General features: G+C 35.0%; 1 protein-coding gene across 5 annotated transcripts; it reads left to right on the plus strand.

Moving 5' to 3' along the window:
• The first annotated feature begins 33 nt into the window (after nt 1-33).
• On the plus strand, nt 34-13,577 carry LOC117216898 (uncharacterized protein CG3556). Of its 5 annotated transcripts, none has more exons than XM_033464060.1 (7): nt 34-143; nt 3,169-3,276; nt 4,409-4,652; nt 5,764-6,011; nt 8,011-8,400; nt 10,577-11,068; nt 12,667-13,577. In XM_033464060.1, exons 2-7 carry the CDS (start codon nt 3,195-3,197, stop codon nt 12,726-12,728), a joined length of 1,518 nt encoding a protein of 505 aa, XP_033319951.1. In that variant the 5' UTR covers nt 34-143; nt 3,169-3,194; the 3' UTR covers nt 12,729-13,577. The 5 variants fall into 5 exon arrangements, with proteins under 5 accessions (XP_033319951.1, XP_033319947.1, XP_033319948.1 ...); XM_033464056.1 differs by lacking the exon at nt 34-143 and adding an exon at nt 831-1,025; XM_033464057.1 differs by lacking the exon at nt 34-143 and adding an exon at nt 1,828-2,431.
• Nucleotides 13,578-14,472: the final 895 nt, after the last annotated feature.

The raw sequence follows: 14,472 nt of genomic DNA on the forward strand, positions 1-14,472 counted from the left end.
CAGAAAAAGTGTGCATTGACTATTTGTTCGTATCTACGAATGTTTACTTTATCTATCTTTCATTTGTTATACTCGTACATTTCATGATTGTCTTTGTCTGACACGTACAGGGTGAGGCATCTGATATTGTGATATTGATTACGTTAAGCTTGATTAATGACTAAAAGAAGTATTTGTATACTATTGTATTTGTTATGACATTTACTTATATAATAATTAGTTAGGTTTAAGTACAATAGTAAATTAATAGTATTTAATTTCATGTTAATTACATATTAAAGTTCATGTCATTTATCATTAGTAGTACTTTCATATAACTACAAAGAAACTGTGGAAATGAAATGCAAGACTAGCTAGAAGAACGCTACATCGGAAGATAAGGTTATGTAAGTACAAATATTTTTTATAGTCACTATATTTGTCGGAAATCACAAATTGAAACAATCAACTATCAATTATACATATTAATAAGGATCAACATTGGATCTGTTATGTTTAAGATGTCTATTCATGCGCTGTATATTAATAGTTAACTAAATACATTACTACAAACATATGTTGGATATAAAGTTTTGTAACTTCTCTACTTGCATGTATATACATTCTTGTATTGATTTCAAATTTTATCATATATCTAATCATGATAATCATATCTCATTACAGATTTAACGTAATTTATGTAAAATATATAATATAATATATAAAAGTTTCTTTCATGGTGAGTGTCTAAATACTTTCATGGATCACGAAATAAATGTTATTTTTATTTCGTATCTTTAGCGCGATCTTAAACATGGCGCGCCAATCTGTGTGCTGCAATAACGGGCGAGAAAGAGGGCGATCTTGAAACCCTTTGCACCCCTTATGCGCTCTCATTGCATCGCTCTTAACAGTAGTTGTTCGATTCAACGTGCCTCACTCCAACCCTCGTATTCTTAGGCAATATTAATACCGAAAAATATCCTAAACATTTAAGTGAACGTGCGTTCAAAGACGTGTGTTTTAACTAGCACGTTTTCGATAAGGTAAGTAAATTGTATATTATGCACAATGTGCATGTGTATTTGCAAAATTTTGGTATTTTATGTTTGTTTGAAATACGTTGATTGTATAATACTTGACCGTTGAGCTGAATCTGTTAGAGGATAGAATTGTTTCGATTTCGTTTTTTAATATTTTAGTAGTTGACACGATGAGACGAGATCAAATGGTAAAGGACAAAATTCAGTATGAATGTTACTATATTTGTTATCCTTTCTTTATCTAGTATTAATACTAAGGTAGTTCTTGAATAAAATCAATGACAGCTTTTGTGTCGTATCTAAATGTTGTCAGTTTTTACGTCGAATCAAACGAACGAATAAATAAAAAAATGGGTTTGAAAGAAGGAAAAGAATCGAACGCGAAAGCGATCTGCGTAGAAAGCAGAGGGAATTATTCTTTTCTTTTCGTGCTTGTCCAAACTTTATGTAACTTTTTTTCTATTTCGAGTACAAAATCGTACAAAACCGTACAAATTCGACAAATCGAAAGAAAAGGAAGGAAATGTGAGTTATAATTATCAAGCCTGTTACAAATTTCCTTGTCGTTGTAGTTCAGTTACTGCAAATCTAAAATCACGAACGTATAAACACATGGTTCCTTCATCGATAACAGATTTCGTAGCCTTCGCCGTGATTGCCTGAAAAATGAAAAAAACCAATGAAATTTCAAAAAAGTCGGATCCATACACACAGCGTCGAAAACCATTTTTGCAGTGGGACACGTTTGGATTCTAGACGTTGAAACAAACTCAAGAATAGATACTTGTACAAAAATTTGTTTATTCTTTAAGTTATTACATAAGCAATCGAATTTTATACACTATGCCCATACATCGAGTTGATAAGCCGATAAGAATAGCAGAAGGGAGTGAAATGATAATAATTGTGGCAAAGGTGGGACAGAGGGTGCGAAGAGAATACAGTGGTGTTGGCAAGTAGGTGCGGGTAAGAGACAGTGACATGAAAAGGAAGAGGCGAACAACTAGGCCCCAGCAGAGAAAAGGAGAACACAGGCACATGTATTTACCTATACAGTCAGAGAGTAGCGTGTATATATGTACATCGGCTGGAAGGATGGCGAATGCCGCGATATCGATCCCACGCAATATTCCCACGCGTTGTTCCCAGTAGCATTTCCGCGGGCGTAGCGACGTCGAACGTGGCCGCGGTGGTGATAGTGTCTTTTTTGCCGGTGTGACCGTTACTTGTCAACTTTCTGCACATTTATACATATCATTGCTGATATAGGCGAATACAATCATTGGCCTTGACCATTGAACACTCGTATCGGCAATCGGGTCCCGATTAAGGAAACGAATGATCGAGCGATTTTCAAGATCCCGAAAAATATAAGAATAGTTGGCTGAAAGTAATAGTGTGAATACGAAGTAATATTTAATAACGCCATAGACTGCGTTTCATGACTGTAAAATCATTCAAGAATCTTCAATCGATTCGTCATTTCTCTCTTTTTCCCCAAAAACAAGCTGCACGATACTTTTCCTTAGAAAAGGACAGGTTACACGTATTGTCTGGAAAGAACAAAAATGCTAGAGAACTCAGATGGCTTGTGAAAATGTTTGAATGTGTATAAATATTGAATGAACTTGTAGATGCTTTTTGTGGGTATATTGTGGCTAAGTATACGGAATATTTTGCAATTTCATTGGCACTGTAACGGGTTGACTTGCGATATTCGTTCGTATTTTTATCGATAGAATGAAAAAAATGAAAGCTTTATAGAACATTGTTTTACAAATTCAAAATGTCAAACACTGTAACGAACACTCTGTTTTCTGGAAATTTTCTGTATTTTTGGATATCATGCGAATTCTTAAATTAGTTTGAGATTTTTTTTAAACGTTTCAAAATCCACAGTATAATATAGTAATGAGACTGGATTATATATATATATATATATGATATTTGTATTGATTGTGTAGGTATTATATTGGTAAAATTTGAAACAAATCTGAAGATATTCTCTACAGAATATTTCAGCCTCAAATTGAAAATTTTAGGGTGGTTTCATAGTTATGAAACGCAGTGTACAGCCGTTAGATGAAATCAGGCGAAGAAAAGTAATGGAACGTTTTAATTATTGTTAATATTTGTTGTCTTTCAGGTAATATCGTGCGATCGTCGGTGAAAATGTGGGGAAGAGCAAGTATGGCAGCTGTAATGGTCCTGTTTCTAACGTGTTTGTGCACGTTGAATGTGGCCTATGCCAAAGGTATAGTTTTTCTTTGCAGTTCTAACCCTTTATACTCGTGACTCATCTGTTCACATCGATTTGGATATAAACCTTTTGATAGTGTAATACAGTGACGAGACGAAGAATTCAGAATGATTTATAAAATGACTACAATTTTTTTGTTGTTTCGATCTTTTGCATATTTTTTACATTTTTGGTATATTATTAGAAAAATATGTACTTTCAACTTTTTAATTTATTAGTATAAATAATTAATAATCAATAATAAATTATTCGAAGAAATGAGAAAGGTAATTACGGAAAGAAGTTTCTTTACGAAGAAAGATCTTCTTTTTCTAAACACATTGTAGTCTCTACATAATTTTTAAACTATCAAATTAATCATTAGGAACAATACTTACTATCTTCTTGTAAACTCAATAAATTATATATTTGTTGAATTCTATTAAAAAAATGAACGATGATATATAATGTATATTTTCTTTACATTTCATTTACAATTAAATTATGTTTATTCACTGCTTGGAGTAATGTCGATGGCATTTCTGTTAATAAAAGAAGAATCTTCTTCATCCGACTTATATATTACAATCTACGATAGAAACTACTCGAAAATGTGGGAGGTTACTTGTAAGCCTGATTTTAAACGTTAAAACAATGAAAAGAGTATTTTATAAAAGAGTATTTGTTTCAAACTTCACCAATACATTCACGATTATCGGATCATTGCAGTGCCAATGAAATTTCAAAATGTTTCGTACACCACACGCAGATAATACTTCTACAAGAAATTATTATATACAGGGTGGTTGGTAACTGGTGGTATAAGCGGAAAGGGGGTGATTCTACGCGAAAAAAGAAGTCGAAAATATAGAATAACAATTTTTTTTTTTAATTTTTCCATCGATACAACAAAGTGCACGCGTACCGTGCGAAAATTCAAAGTCGATTTTCTCGAAAACGAAGCTTCAAACGAAAAATTTTTATTCTGTATTTTCGACTTCTTTTTTCGCGTAGAATCACCCCCTTTCCGCTTGTACCACCAGTTACCAACCACCCTGTATAAGTGTCCAAATACGTTTATGAGTCATTGTACATGATACATAATAAGAATAAAAGAAAGTTAACAGACAATTAATTAAATTTATAGTGGGAAGCATCACAGAGTCCAGTTCAAGCGATACTGATGCGGAAAACATTTTGGAACGAGCAACTACATGGTTATGGAGTCAACGAAATAAAAATGCTGGTTGGGGAAACGACACTCATCGAGTGTTGCTGGTCCTCCGACTAAGCAATCTCTCGCGAGAGGATAATGTTGCACCTGCCGCTCCCCTCGAACTGCAACTTAGTAGCAAACAAATGGAGCTAGAAATAGTCTTGCTATTATGGAGGTAAAAAATACTCGTTTTTTAATAGTTTCACAATCGGTAGTACAGATAAGAACAAGGTTCTATACGTAGTTGGATGACATTCACAATTGAGTGACTTATAATTATAGCAAAAACAATCCTTATTCATGTTCGTCTTTCTCTAGGAAGTCAAAACATCATGACATGTTTGCAGTTCATCGAGTTTCGAACGTATCTTTTAATAGACAGAAAAGTGAAAAGGAACTCCGAAGAGGAACGTCTGAATAAAATAAAGCGCAATGTATTGTTAGATGCAGGATCGAAACCCGAAGAATCACAAATACGTCTGTCAAAAAATATTTGTCATCTAGTAAACACCGTGAAAGTTTAAAATCTAAAATTCTTTAATCACTATTCGGCCATAGATCTTGGTAATTATCGATATCTCGCTCAGCTCACCGATTTCGATCACTTTTGAATATGTCGTCGGGGGCATGATTCTGAACAACTGTTTTCTATACATGCAATCGTCGTTAGGATTTAGTTTCCAAAATATTCGTAAAAAACTGTCGGTGTGTCGTTACTGTGACTTCTGCTTATAATCGTGCGCCTATGTATCAGTATTGGTCACCTCACATCGGTCCCCTAAAATGGGGTCGAATCCAAACCTATATGAACGTTAAACAAAGGACAAAAATTGTTTTGTTTTATCCATATACCGCGCCGTTGTGAAACGGTTGGCAACTAATACTGACAATATACGCTGTCACGAACGCACAATTGTAGACAGAATTCAGTATAGTGGTAACGACAGTATTTTGCAGGTATTGTAAGTATAATCAAGTATGTTGATTTCTTCATCATATTTAAAAGTTATCGAAATGAGGTGGATGAGATATCGATAATTACTTAGATAATTCTTTTTTGCAAATTTATGTTTTCATACAGCCAATTAATGAAGTAGAATTTAAGCAAACATGCGTTTTACCTATTGAAAATTATAGCGAATACTCCATTTTGAATATATTTTAAACAGTTTTGTATTTTGTATGCGTTCCGTATATCTTTGTATCCTTAAGTTTCGCATGAATGCGTAAAAATCCGCAGATTTGTTATTATTCATTGAAAAAATAATGACAGTATTTTTCTATAGACACAGAGAAGTTGGTTTTTCACCGGTTCGACTAGCACGCTACACTCTTGCCTTAAACGCCATGTGCACGGATCCAAGACAGTTTCACGGTCACGACTTGATTGGAACGCTTCAACATCACGAACCACCGACCGATTATGAATTCGCCCTTACAACGCTAGCTGCGTGCAACGCACAAGCTCATGTAAGGAAAAGACAGATACGTCGATTGCTTGACATTGCGAACGCTGCTCAGGATCACAATGTGGGTGAGTGCCTTCAGAGTTTCCCGATATTCTTCTGATTGCGTCGGAGTTGTTAAGAGTTTTTTTATATGGGGATACGCAGGCTCATGAAAGTATTTACAAACATTTGTGTTCGAACATTGGTTTCTATGAATATACAGATGACGCGTGTTATACAAAGCTTCTTAAAATTTCGTTAGTAACGCAATAAGACACGAGTATCATAATTATATGTATCGCAATATGAAACCAATCGGAAAATTCACAGTATTGTTCGCTTTAGCTTTCACAGTCTGAGGTAAATCTGCGTGCATATCTGGCTTGGTGACTTCTGAAAATTTACCTGATCGCGAGGGAAGACGAAAGAACGAATGTGAGTGAGATATTGATATCGGGCACGGGAGCACGCGGCCTCCAGTGAGACAATGAGACAGCAACGTAAAGGCTCCTGTACACGTTGAGACATGTTGCGATGCATCGATACTTAGATTTCACGATACATGTTACGATTCATGTAGTTCGATATCAGCGAATCGGTATCAAAAGCAACTTGTATGGATGCAAAAATCAGAATCCGATCTTAAGTGGAGAGCAAAGCCCGATTTGGATGCAAGTTTCAACGCGTAGAGCTAGAGGGTAGCATACCAAGCATACCATTGAAGGTAGCCGAAGATAATTTACAGTAGATTCTTATCGTTGAATTTTGTTTATCAATCCTTTGAATTAAAAAATCTCTTTGTCTCCATTAACCATCGTTATGCCCATTTCTTTCAGACTTTTAATTTTTTAATTTTTGTAATCAACATAATAACACTGGAATATATGGAAAATAAGTAGACATTTCGAAACACTTGTTCAACGTCGGTATCACGCATAATCACAAATGGAGAAGAACTGGTAATATCGAGGTGAACTGATGCTGATGTAAATTTCATGAAACCTAGGCGTCGACACGTACGTCGCAACATGTTATAACGTGTACAGAGAGGGATCTGCACATCGAGATTCTATTTCCAAGAACTGGCAAATCCGAACACCAAAGCGAACACTATTGTACAGAGAAATTACGAAATATTTATTGCAAACGTATATCTAAGCACATAATAAGTGTTAACTATGATCTCACTGAATATTATTACCGCTTTATTAATATAATGGATAATTGACTGCTTGAAATGAAGTATCACTCAAGAGCAAATGGTCGACATCCTGTTACAGAATTAAATGGATATTGTATCACACGAGTATTTCCCATATTTTAGTCTCGAAAGTATATCTCACACACGTATTATGATATACGTATATACATTGGCTAAAGTATTGGCAAACATCCTTATTTTCCAATGAAGCGTTTCTTCTATCAGGCTCTACACACATTTCGTTCTCTCAGTATCAAATTTTTGCAGACATATGAAAGTATATACCTGTATCTAATTAATTAGTAAGCTAGAAATTTGTCAGGATAGGTTTATTCCTTCAAGATTCTGGAGAGATAAGTATCGCGCGGTCCTTGACAGTCACAGTCCGCTTACAAAAAAGGTATCATTGCCTTCCCTACTCATCTGGCCAAATTCTTTAGACTTTAGATTTAGACAAAGTCTTTATTATTTGGCAATGCAACCTTGCGTCGCGTCAGTCAACTACCTTACGCATCCTCTTTATAAGCTCTATAAACTCTAAACAGTCGTATCATCGACGCTTCGTTTCATAGTTCAACGCCATGGGATCGCGCCGGCTATCGACTTTTCAAACATGCACTCAAGCGTCTTGCCAAGGTCCTTACCCGAGCCCTCGGCCCAGTCACAAATTACGGTAAGGCTAGATAGCGGCGAGCTATCTGCTACAACGTCGTGAAGAAAATGCATTGCCTCTAACAAGTATGTAAGTGCTATAATAAATACGATAACGTGCGATTACTTTTTATAGCCCCATATGAAAGAGCTCTTATTGTTAGACTATTTCCGAATTGGTTTCTCAAAACAATCACTTTCCTTCATCTCATAATTTCTCTTTCTGATCTTAGATACCGTCGCAATGGTAATCTTAGCCTTAAGGTGCATCGTTCAGGACCACAGACATCGAAATCTCCATCATTTTGTGCGCAAACCATCGATTGGTTTAGCACAACAGCAAAGACTCGATGGTAGTTTCGGAGACGTTCGTACAACGGCCTTAGTAATGCAAGCCCTCGAGGAAGCAGAAAATGAGCCTGCTGATAATTGGAATAGATCAGCTGCTTTAGCATGGTTAACCAATCAGCAACGAGCCGATGGTTCTTTCGCTGGTGATGTTCGCGCGACCGCTGAAGCACTTCTAGGAGTGACACCACGTGGTTTAGCGAGTATCAGAACGCTTGATTGCGGACAAGGACCTAGCGAAACTTCATTACCGAAATTCACTACAAGTGGTAATGGTAAGTACTTTTCCCACTCGTCATTCCTCTTTTCTTCCTCTTCATACACATAAAGGCTCATACAGGCACGTCCAGTAATCGTTCGTCGAGTAATGTAGTAACTTATCGCGTATGAGCATAGAATAATTTAGTCAAATACAATACATTCAATTATTTGGCCCACGAACACTTACTACGGAACCTTTTTTATGGGTATATTATGTGCATTATGCGAAACTCTTTGAAATTTTGCTAGCGTTATATCGATGTTCGCGATCATAATAGTTGAATTTGAAAGCAATGTGAAAATGTATATGTCTACAACCTACAAGACATTTATTGCAAAATTTATTGAAAAATTAGTATACAACATGAATAATAGTACAATTAGTGGTAAAGACTAATACTTGTACTAATAACTAAAGACTCACTACATATACAGGGTGGTTGGTAACTGGTGGTACAAGTAGAAAGGGAGTGATTCTACGCGAAAAGAGAAGTCGAAAATATAGAATAAAAATTTTTCGTTTGAGGCTTTGTTTTCGAGAAAATCGACTTTGAATTTTCGCTCGGTACGCGTGCACTTTATCACGTCTTGTTATAACGGATCTCACTGTAGATCGTTGTTTCGGTGGGAAAATTAAAAAAAAAATTAAAAAAAAATTTGTATTCTATATTTTCGACTTCTTTTTTCGCGTAGAATCACCTCCTTTCCGCTTGTACCACCAGTTACCAACCACCCTGTATATGTATTATGGCTTATTAATATAACGACTAATTGACTGTTCAAATGCTTTGGTTATCTTCGCGAAGTGTATGCTTTTAATAGACATTCCGTAATTTGTACGTATATTTTCAGATCTGTTTTAAATGTTATCAATATGATCGCGATTATTGTGTCTCTTTACATAGTTAATGAGACTTCAAAGTGTTTTGTATAATACAGAGTGGTAGAAAAAAGAGGTTCGTAATTTTTAAAGCAGATAGTACTCGCCAAACGATGAAAAAAGTTCTAATAAACGTGGGTCGAAAAATCAATGTTATTAAAATTGCGAACAACTTTGTTTCGATTAAACCGACTGACGTCACTTTTTTCCTGGTTACAAAAGATTCTCTCCATGTCCTCCTTCCATTTCTACATGCGCTTGACACCTTCATATCAGAGAATTCCATATTCTTCCTAAAATTCTTAGACGTGGAATTCTAATTGTCTCACTGGCATTTTGTATTGACACATAGACATTGAGACGCGCATATATACGCGTCGTTACCTCCCTTCTATACGTATGTATGTATATGACGGGGCAGCATATTACATTTTGAATAACTTTTCAAAACCTAACCCTACGAGTAACGAACCTCCCTTTTTTATCATCCTATATATGTATACGCATAAAAAGTTCCGGTAATTATCGATACCTTATCCATCTGATCGATTTGAATGATTTTTGAATGTATTATCGGGATATGATTCTAAACAACTTTTCCTATATGTACATATAAACCGTCGCTCGGCCTTAGTTTCCGAGACATTGGCAAAAAATTATCGGTATCACAACAGTGAATTCCTTCACAGCGAATTTTCAATTGCGCATGCGTGACAGCGTATACATATGTCTGCATTAACTAACCTTAAGTCTCGCCTCGATGCGGTGGTCGCATATATTGTAACGCCTAACCTAATTCATATCTTTTGTTTGTAATTTATACAGGTTTTGGTTAGGCCCATCAATAATCCCATCAATAATAACGCTGACACTGTAAGGGACGCGCAATTATAAGCAGAATTCACAGTAGTAATATTGACAGTTTTTGCAAATATCTCGAATACTAAGATCGAGCGGTGGTTACACGTATAGGAAAAAGGTGCTCAAAATATTGATTTCTATAACATATTGAAAAGTCATCGATATCGGCGAAGCGAACGGTACCGATAATTAACAATATTTTCGTGGGCCGCCTTTTGCTCGTTTTGATGAGTACTACATTACATGCATCTGAAGTTTGATAGCAACTTTCTGAAGCACCCTGTATAAGGCATTGGGATACAAACAGTCTATTTCTTGTAGCGTCGATAGTTTTTTTATAGCATTATATTCCAAAGTGAAATTGCTATTTTTCAAGCCCGATCTACGGTATAGTTGCTACCTGTATGCTACAGTTACAATTTTACAAATATTTCAATGCAATGCCGCAGAGCCAGCGGCGATTCCAGGCAATCGCAACGACAGTGTATCGATATCTGTAATTTCTGGAGGCAGTATCGCGGGTAATGTTACCGTTGGGAATATCGAAACTAATGGAAACAATGGGAATAACGGGAATAATGGCAATAATGCAGTAAACACGCTCAACACGAGCAATACCGATGGTATGATCGTTACCGCTGCAACACCGATTATGGTGAACGTCTCTTACACTCTATGGGTTGGCAGCAACGTAAACGAGACATACAGTTTGATAGTGACCGCATCTAAAAATGAAACATTTTACGAAGTGATGCTTCTAGCCGCAGATATGTCACCGCATTTCCAATTTGTTGCATCCGAATGGCCGAATGGGCATTATGTTCACACGATAGCAGGTTACAAAGAGGAACCAATGTCCTATCATTATTGGTTGTTATATCGACTCACTTCTCCGCCAGATCCAGCCTCGCCACCGGGTAATCAACTGGTTGCACCTGGGGGTATGTAAAAGCGGAAAAATACACTGCTCAGTACAATCAAGGGACCACTATATTATCAACTTGTTATTTTTTATTTACTGTCATAGATAATCAAGATAAAAGTAAAATAATATTCATAATACTATTTCTAATGTTTGTATTGTACTATAATGTATATTTATATGATTACTTATTAATTTTTCAATATTTCAATATGGCACTACATTTGTATGTTTTGGTTTGTACAAAAGGGGAGGATTCAAATGTCGTGTTGCTTATTCCATTAACATACGAACTATTTATTATTTATTAGTAATTTGAAAATATGTAAAAAATTTCTTCCTTTCGTTAGTCACTGTACGAAGACTATAGAGAAAGTACATGATAAGTCACGTTTTCTATTTTTCATTGGAAAGCAGTTATGATGCACCAGAAGGTATCGTCAATCAAGCTGGTATTACGAAAATTGTCTTTGTATTTTATTTTGAGGCTAAATGTACCTTTCATCCTCTCAAACATTTGAAAAATATTGCTCGTCATAATATTAACTTGAATAACATCAAATTCAACCATTTATACAATTCCTCTATCTTTAATTGAGATTTCCAAGGTATCTCAAAAAAATATTCGACATCAATTGTAATGGCTGTTGAGACTTTCTAAATATGAAAAAATATTTTGTACAATATTTTTCACATTACATATGAATTTACAAAGCTTTATCAAACTCGAGGTGTCAGACTTGGGTGATTGGCGTCTCTTGTTAAAATTTCCTTAGATTCGAATATACAGGGTGTCGCACGTAACTAGGGCAAGTTATACATAGTTCTGAAACGATGAAAGGTAGAAAAGAATTTCGTTAAACGAAATTAAATAGTTTCGAATAATACATTGTTCGGTGTGTATGTATATCCGTATCCATTCTGGAAGTGATAGGATTTTAAAGATTTTAAGATCATCTCTACTTTTTAAATAGATTTATAAATGGTTCTACATATCAATCGCTGTGTCTTTTGATTCTCTATACACTATACAGAAGTAATAGAATTAAAGGATATTTCAATTTTATATAAAGTTCATTAAATCGAGTTTATGGAAGATATGGAAAACATAAACATACAAGTGCTGCATCGTCTTCTTCGTCTTTTATACGATAACAATAAAATGTTACAAAATTAATGTTAAAATTTTTTTTAAACTAAGCAATTTTCCATCTATATATTTTATTGTATATGTATATATTTTTTATAGAGAATACAACGATTCAACGATTGGTGTATAAACAAATGGATATATAGATCTATTTGAAAAAATGGAGGTGACCTTAAAATATTCGAAAGGTCATCAACTTCGGAGTAGTCACCTACTCTAGAACATGTATCATTCAAAAGATTTTAATTTTGTCTAATGAAATTTTTTTCTATCTTTTACCTTTTACTATAGCTATAATTTGTCCCAGTTACATGGAACACCCTATAAACATATTACATATATCCTTAATACCAAGAGTACTTCATGCGTCACTTCCTCGTCCTAATATCGACATATCGACATATGTATGTACATGCATATAATCATCCCAACACCGTTACTATGCTCTAACTAGAACAATCTTTTAGGTGTGGATGACCTACAGATCAGCGAGGGAGATCACTATCTGTTCTGGTATAAAAAGCTATGAGAATCTGCAACATGTTGATTTTCGGTTGAATCAAACGAGAACCAGAAGGAGACAAAGGAACGGAACTACTTTGAGTGTGTGTGTGTGGAGAGAGAGAGAGAGAGAGAGAGAGAGAGAGAGAGAGAGAATTGAGGAATGAGGAATGAGGAGAATGATGCAAGAGCAAAGAGTAAAAATTCTTATCGTTAGTCACGTGAAAAGGGCTCACTTTATTCACTGCCATCGCTAAAACTCACGTACAACACTGTACGCGACATTTTCCTGGAACATCTTCGCATCGTTCGTATGTCATGTTCTTAGGAGGGTGCCGAAGAAAATAGAGCTGGCAGTGACTGATTTTCTCAAACTCTGCTCTAAACCGGAGCCGATTCAATGAATTGGTGAATTGGCGAATTGGCGACACACGACATCGCTACTTGGACTGACGTGGTACGGGGCAATAACGAAAATACCATGAGTATCGTAATTTAAGCTAACAGCATATTTTCTATGAAACTGCAATGCACAACCACATTGTACCTAAGTACTTATACGATATGGCGATAACGTATGACGTATAGTATCAACGTATCGATTGATATTTCAATAAATCCCATATCTATATTATATTAGTAACCTAACCTATTTCTTGGTATCTTGCTGCGCAATTGCTTTATAATCACCGAATTCCTGCGCTACAAGACGAAACGTCTGCTTGCCACGATAAATAACATACACGAAAAAGAAATTTCTCCTCCGGGGGAAGAATATATTTCGATCGACGGTTTTTGATAATTTGCCTAACGTTGTAATATGTATACAGTATGTTTTGTTTCTTGGAATGAATAAAATGTCAAATTACAAATTGTACATGGCGTTTTATCCCCTCGAAAAACTGCGACGTACACATAGGATACCATTGTACATGGAACTGCATATCTTATTTAAAAAATTATATTTAATATATTTTTCATAGAGTCGTTTGTATCATAGATTATATTATTACATTATTGTCGTTGTATTTATTATTGAAAGAAACTTTTTGTTTCAAAAGGGTTAAGAAGTTCGTTATACACAGTTCTTGGAATAGGTGAGGTACAGACGGGTTTTTAAAAGTTGATAGAGAAACTATTGTGATTAATTCTATCAATGGCATTTAAAATCGATTAACACTTGGACGAATCGTATATTTAATTTCACATACCATTAACAAGGTTTAAAATAAACAATTTAAATTTCATGTGGTATATGTGTAGGTGCTACAAAAGGTATTTGTACACCATTGTATTTCTTATTGCATCTAATTTGATTTGACTACAATAAATTTTACATCATTTAATAGTATGTACTTTCATATGACCGCAAGAATTTAATACTTTGATGGAAATGATATGCAGAACCTAATAAAAAGGCGCTTCATTGGAGAATAAGGGTACGTATAAATACTTTTTGTAGCCCCTTGTATATCTGTTGGTTTCACAAGGGGATAAGAAATATTGTTTTTGATTATTAGTTAACTATTAATTCATATAGTTTAGCAACATACGCATGTCATTGTACATTAGCAACATATACATGTATCGCTAATATAAATTGTCGAAAGTAATCACATAGCAGCGATGTAAATGATTACGTTGTTAAACGGCAGCAGAAGGTTAATTATTTTGCATTAATTACTTGCATAAATTGCTTTAGATCCTAGCGTTAGCCGCATATTCAGCTATTTGAAATTGTACCGTAAGTACGTGATTGACTCAATGTTATC

The sequence above is a fragment of the Bombus bifarius genome, unplaced genomic scaffold (genome assembly GCF_011952205.1).
Source record: "Bombus bifarius isolate JDL3187 unplaced genomic scaffold, Bbif_JDL3187 scf7180000007974, whole genome shotgun sequence".
Classification (NCBI taxonomy): Eukaryota; Metazoa; Arthropoda; class Insecta; order Hymenoptera; family Apidae; genus Bombus; species Bombus bifarius.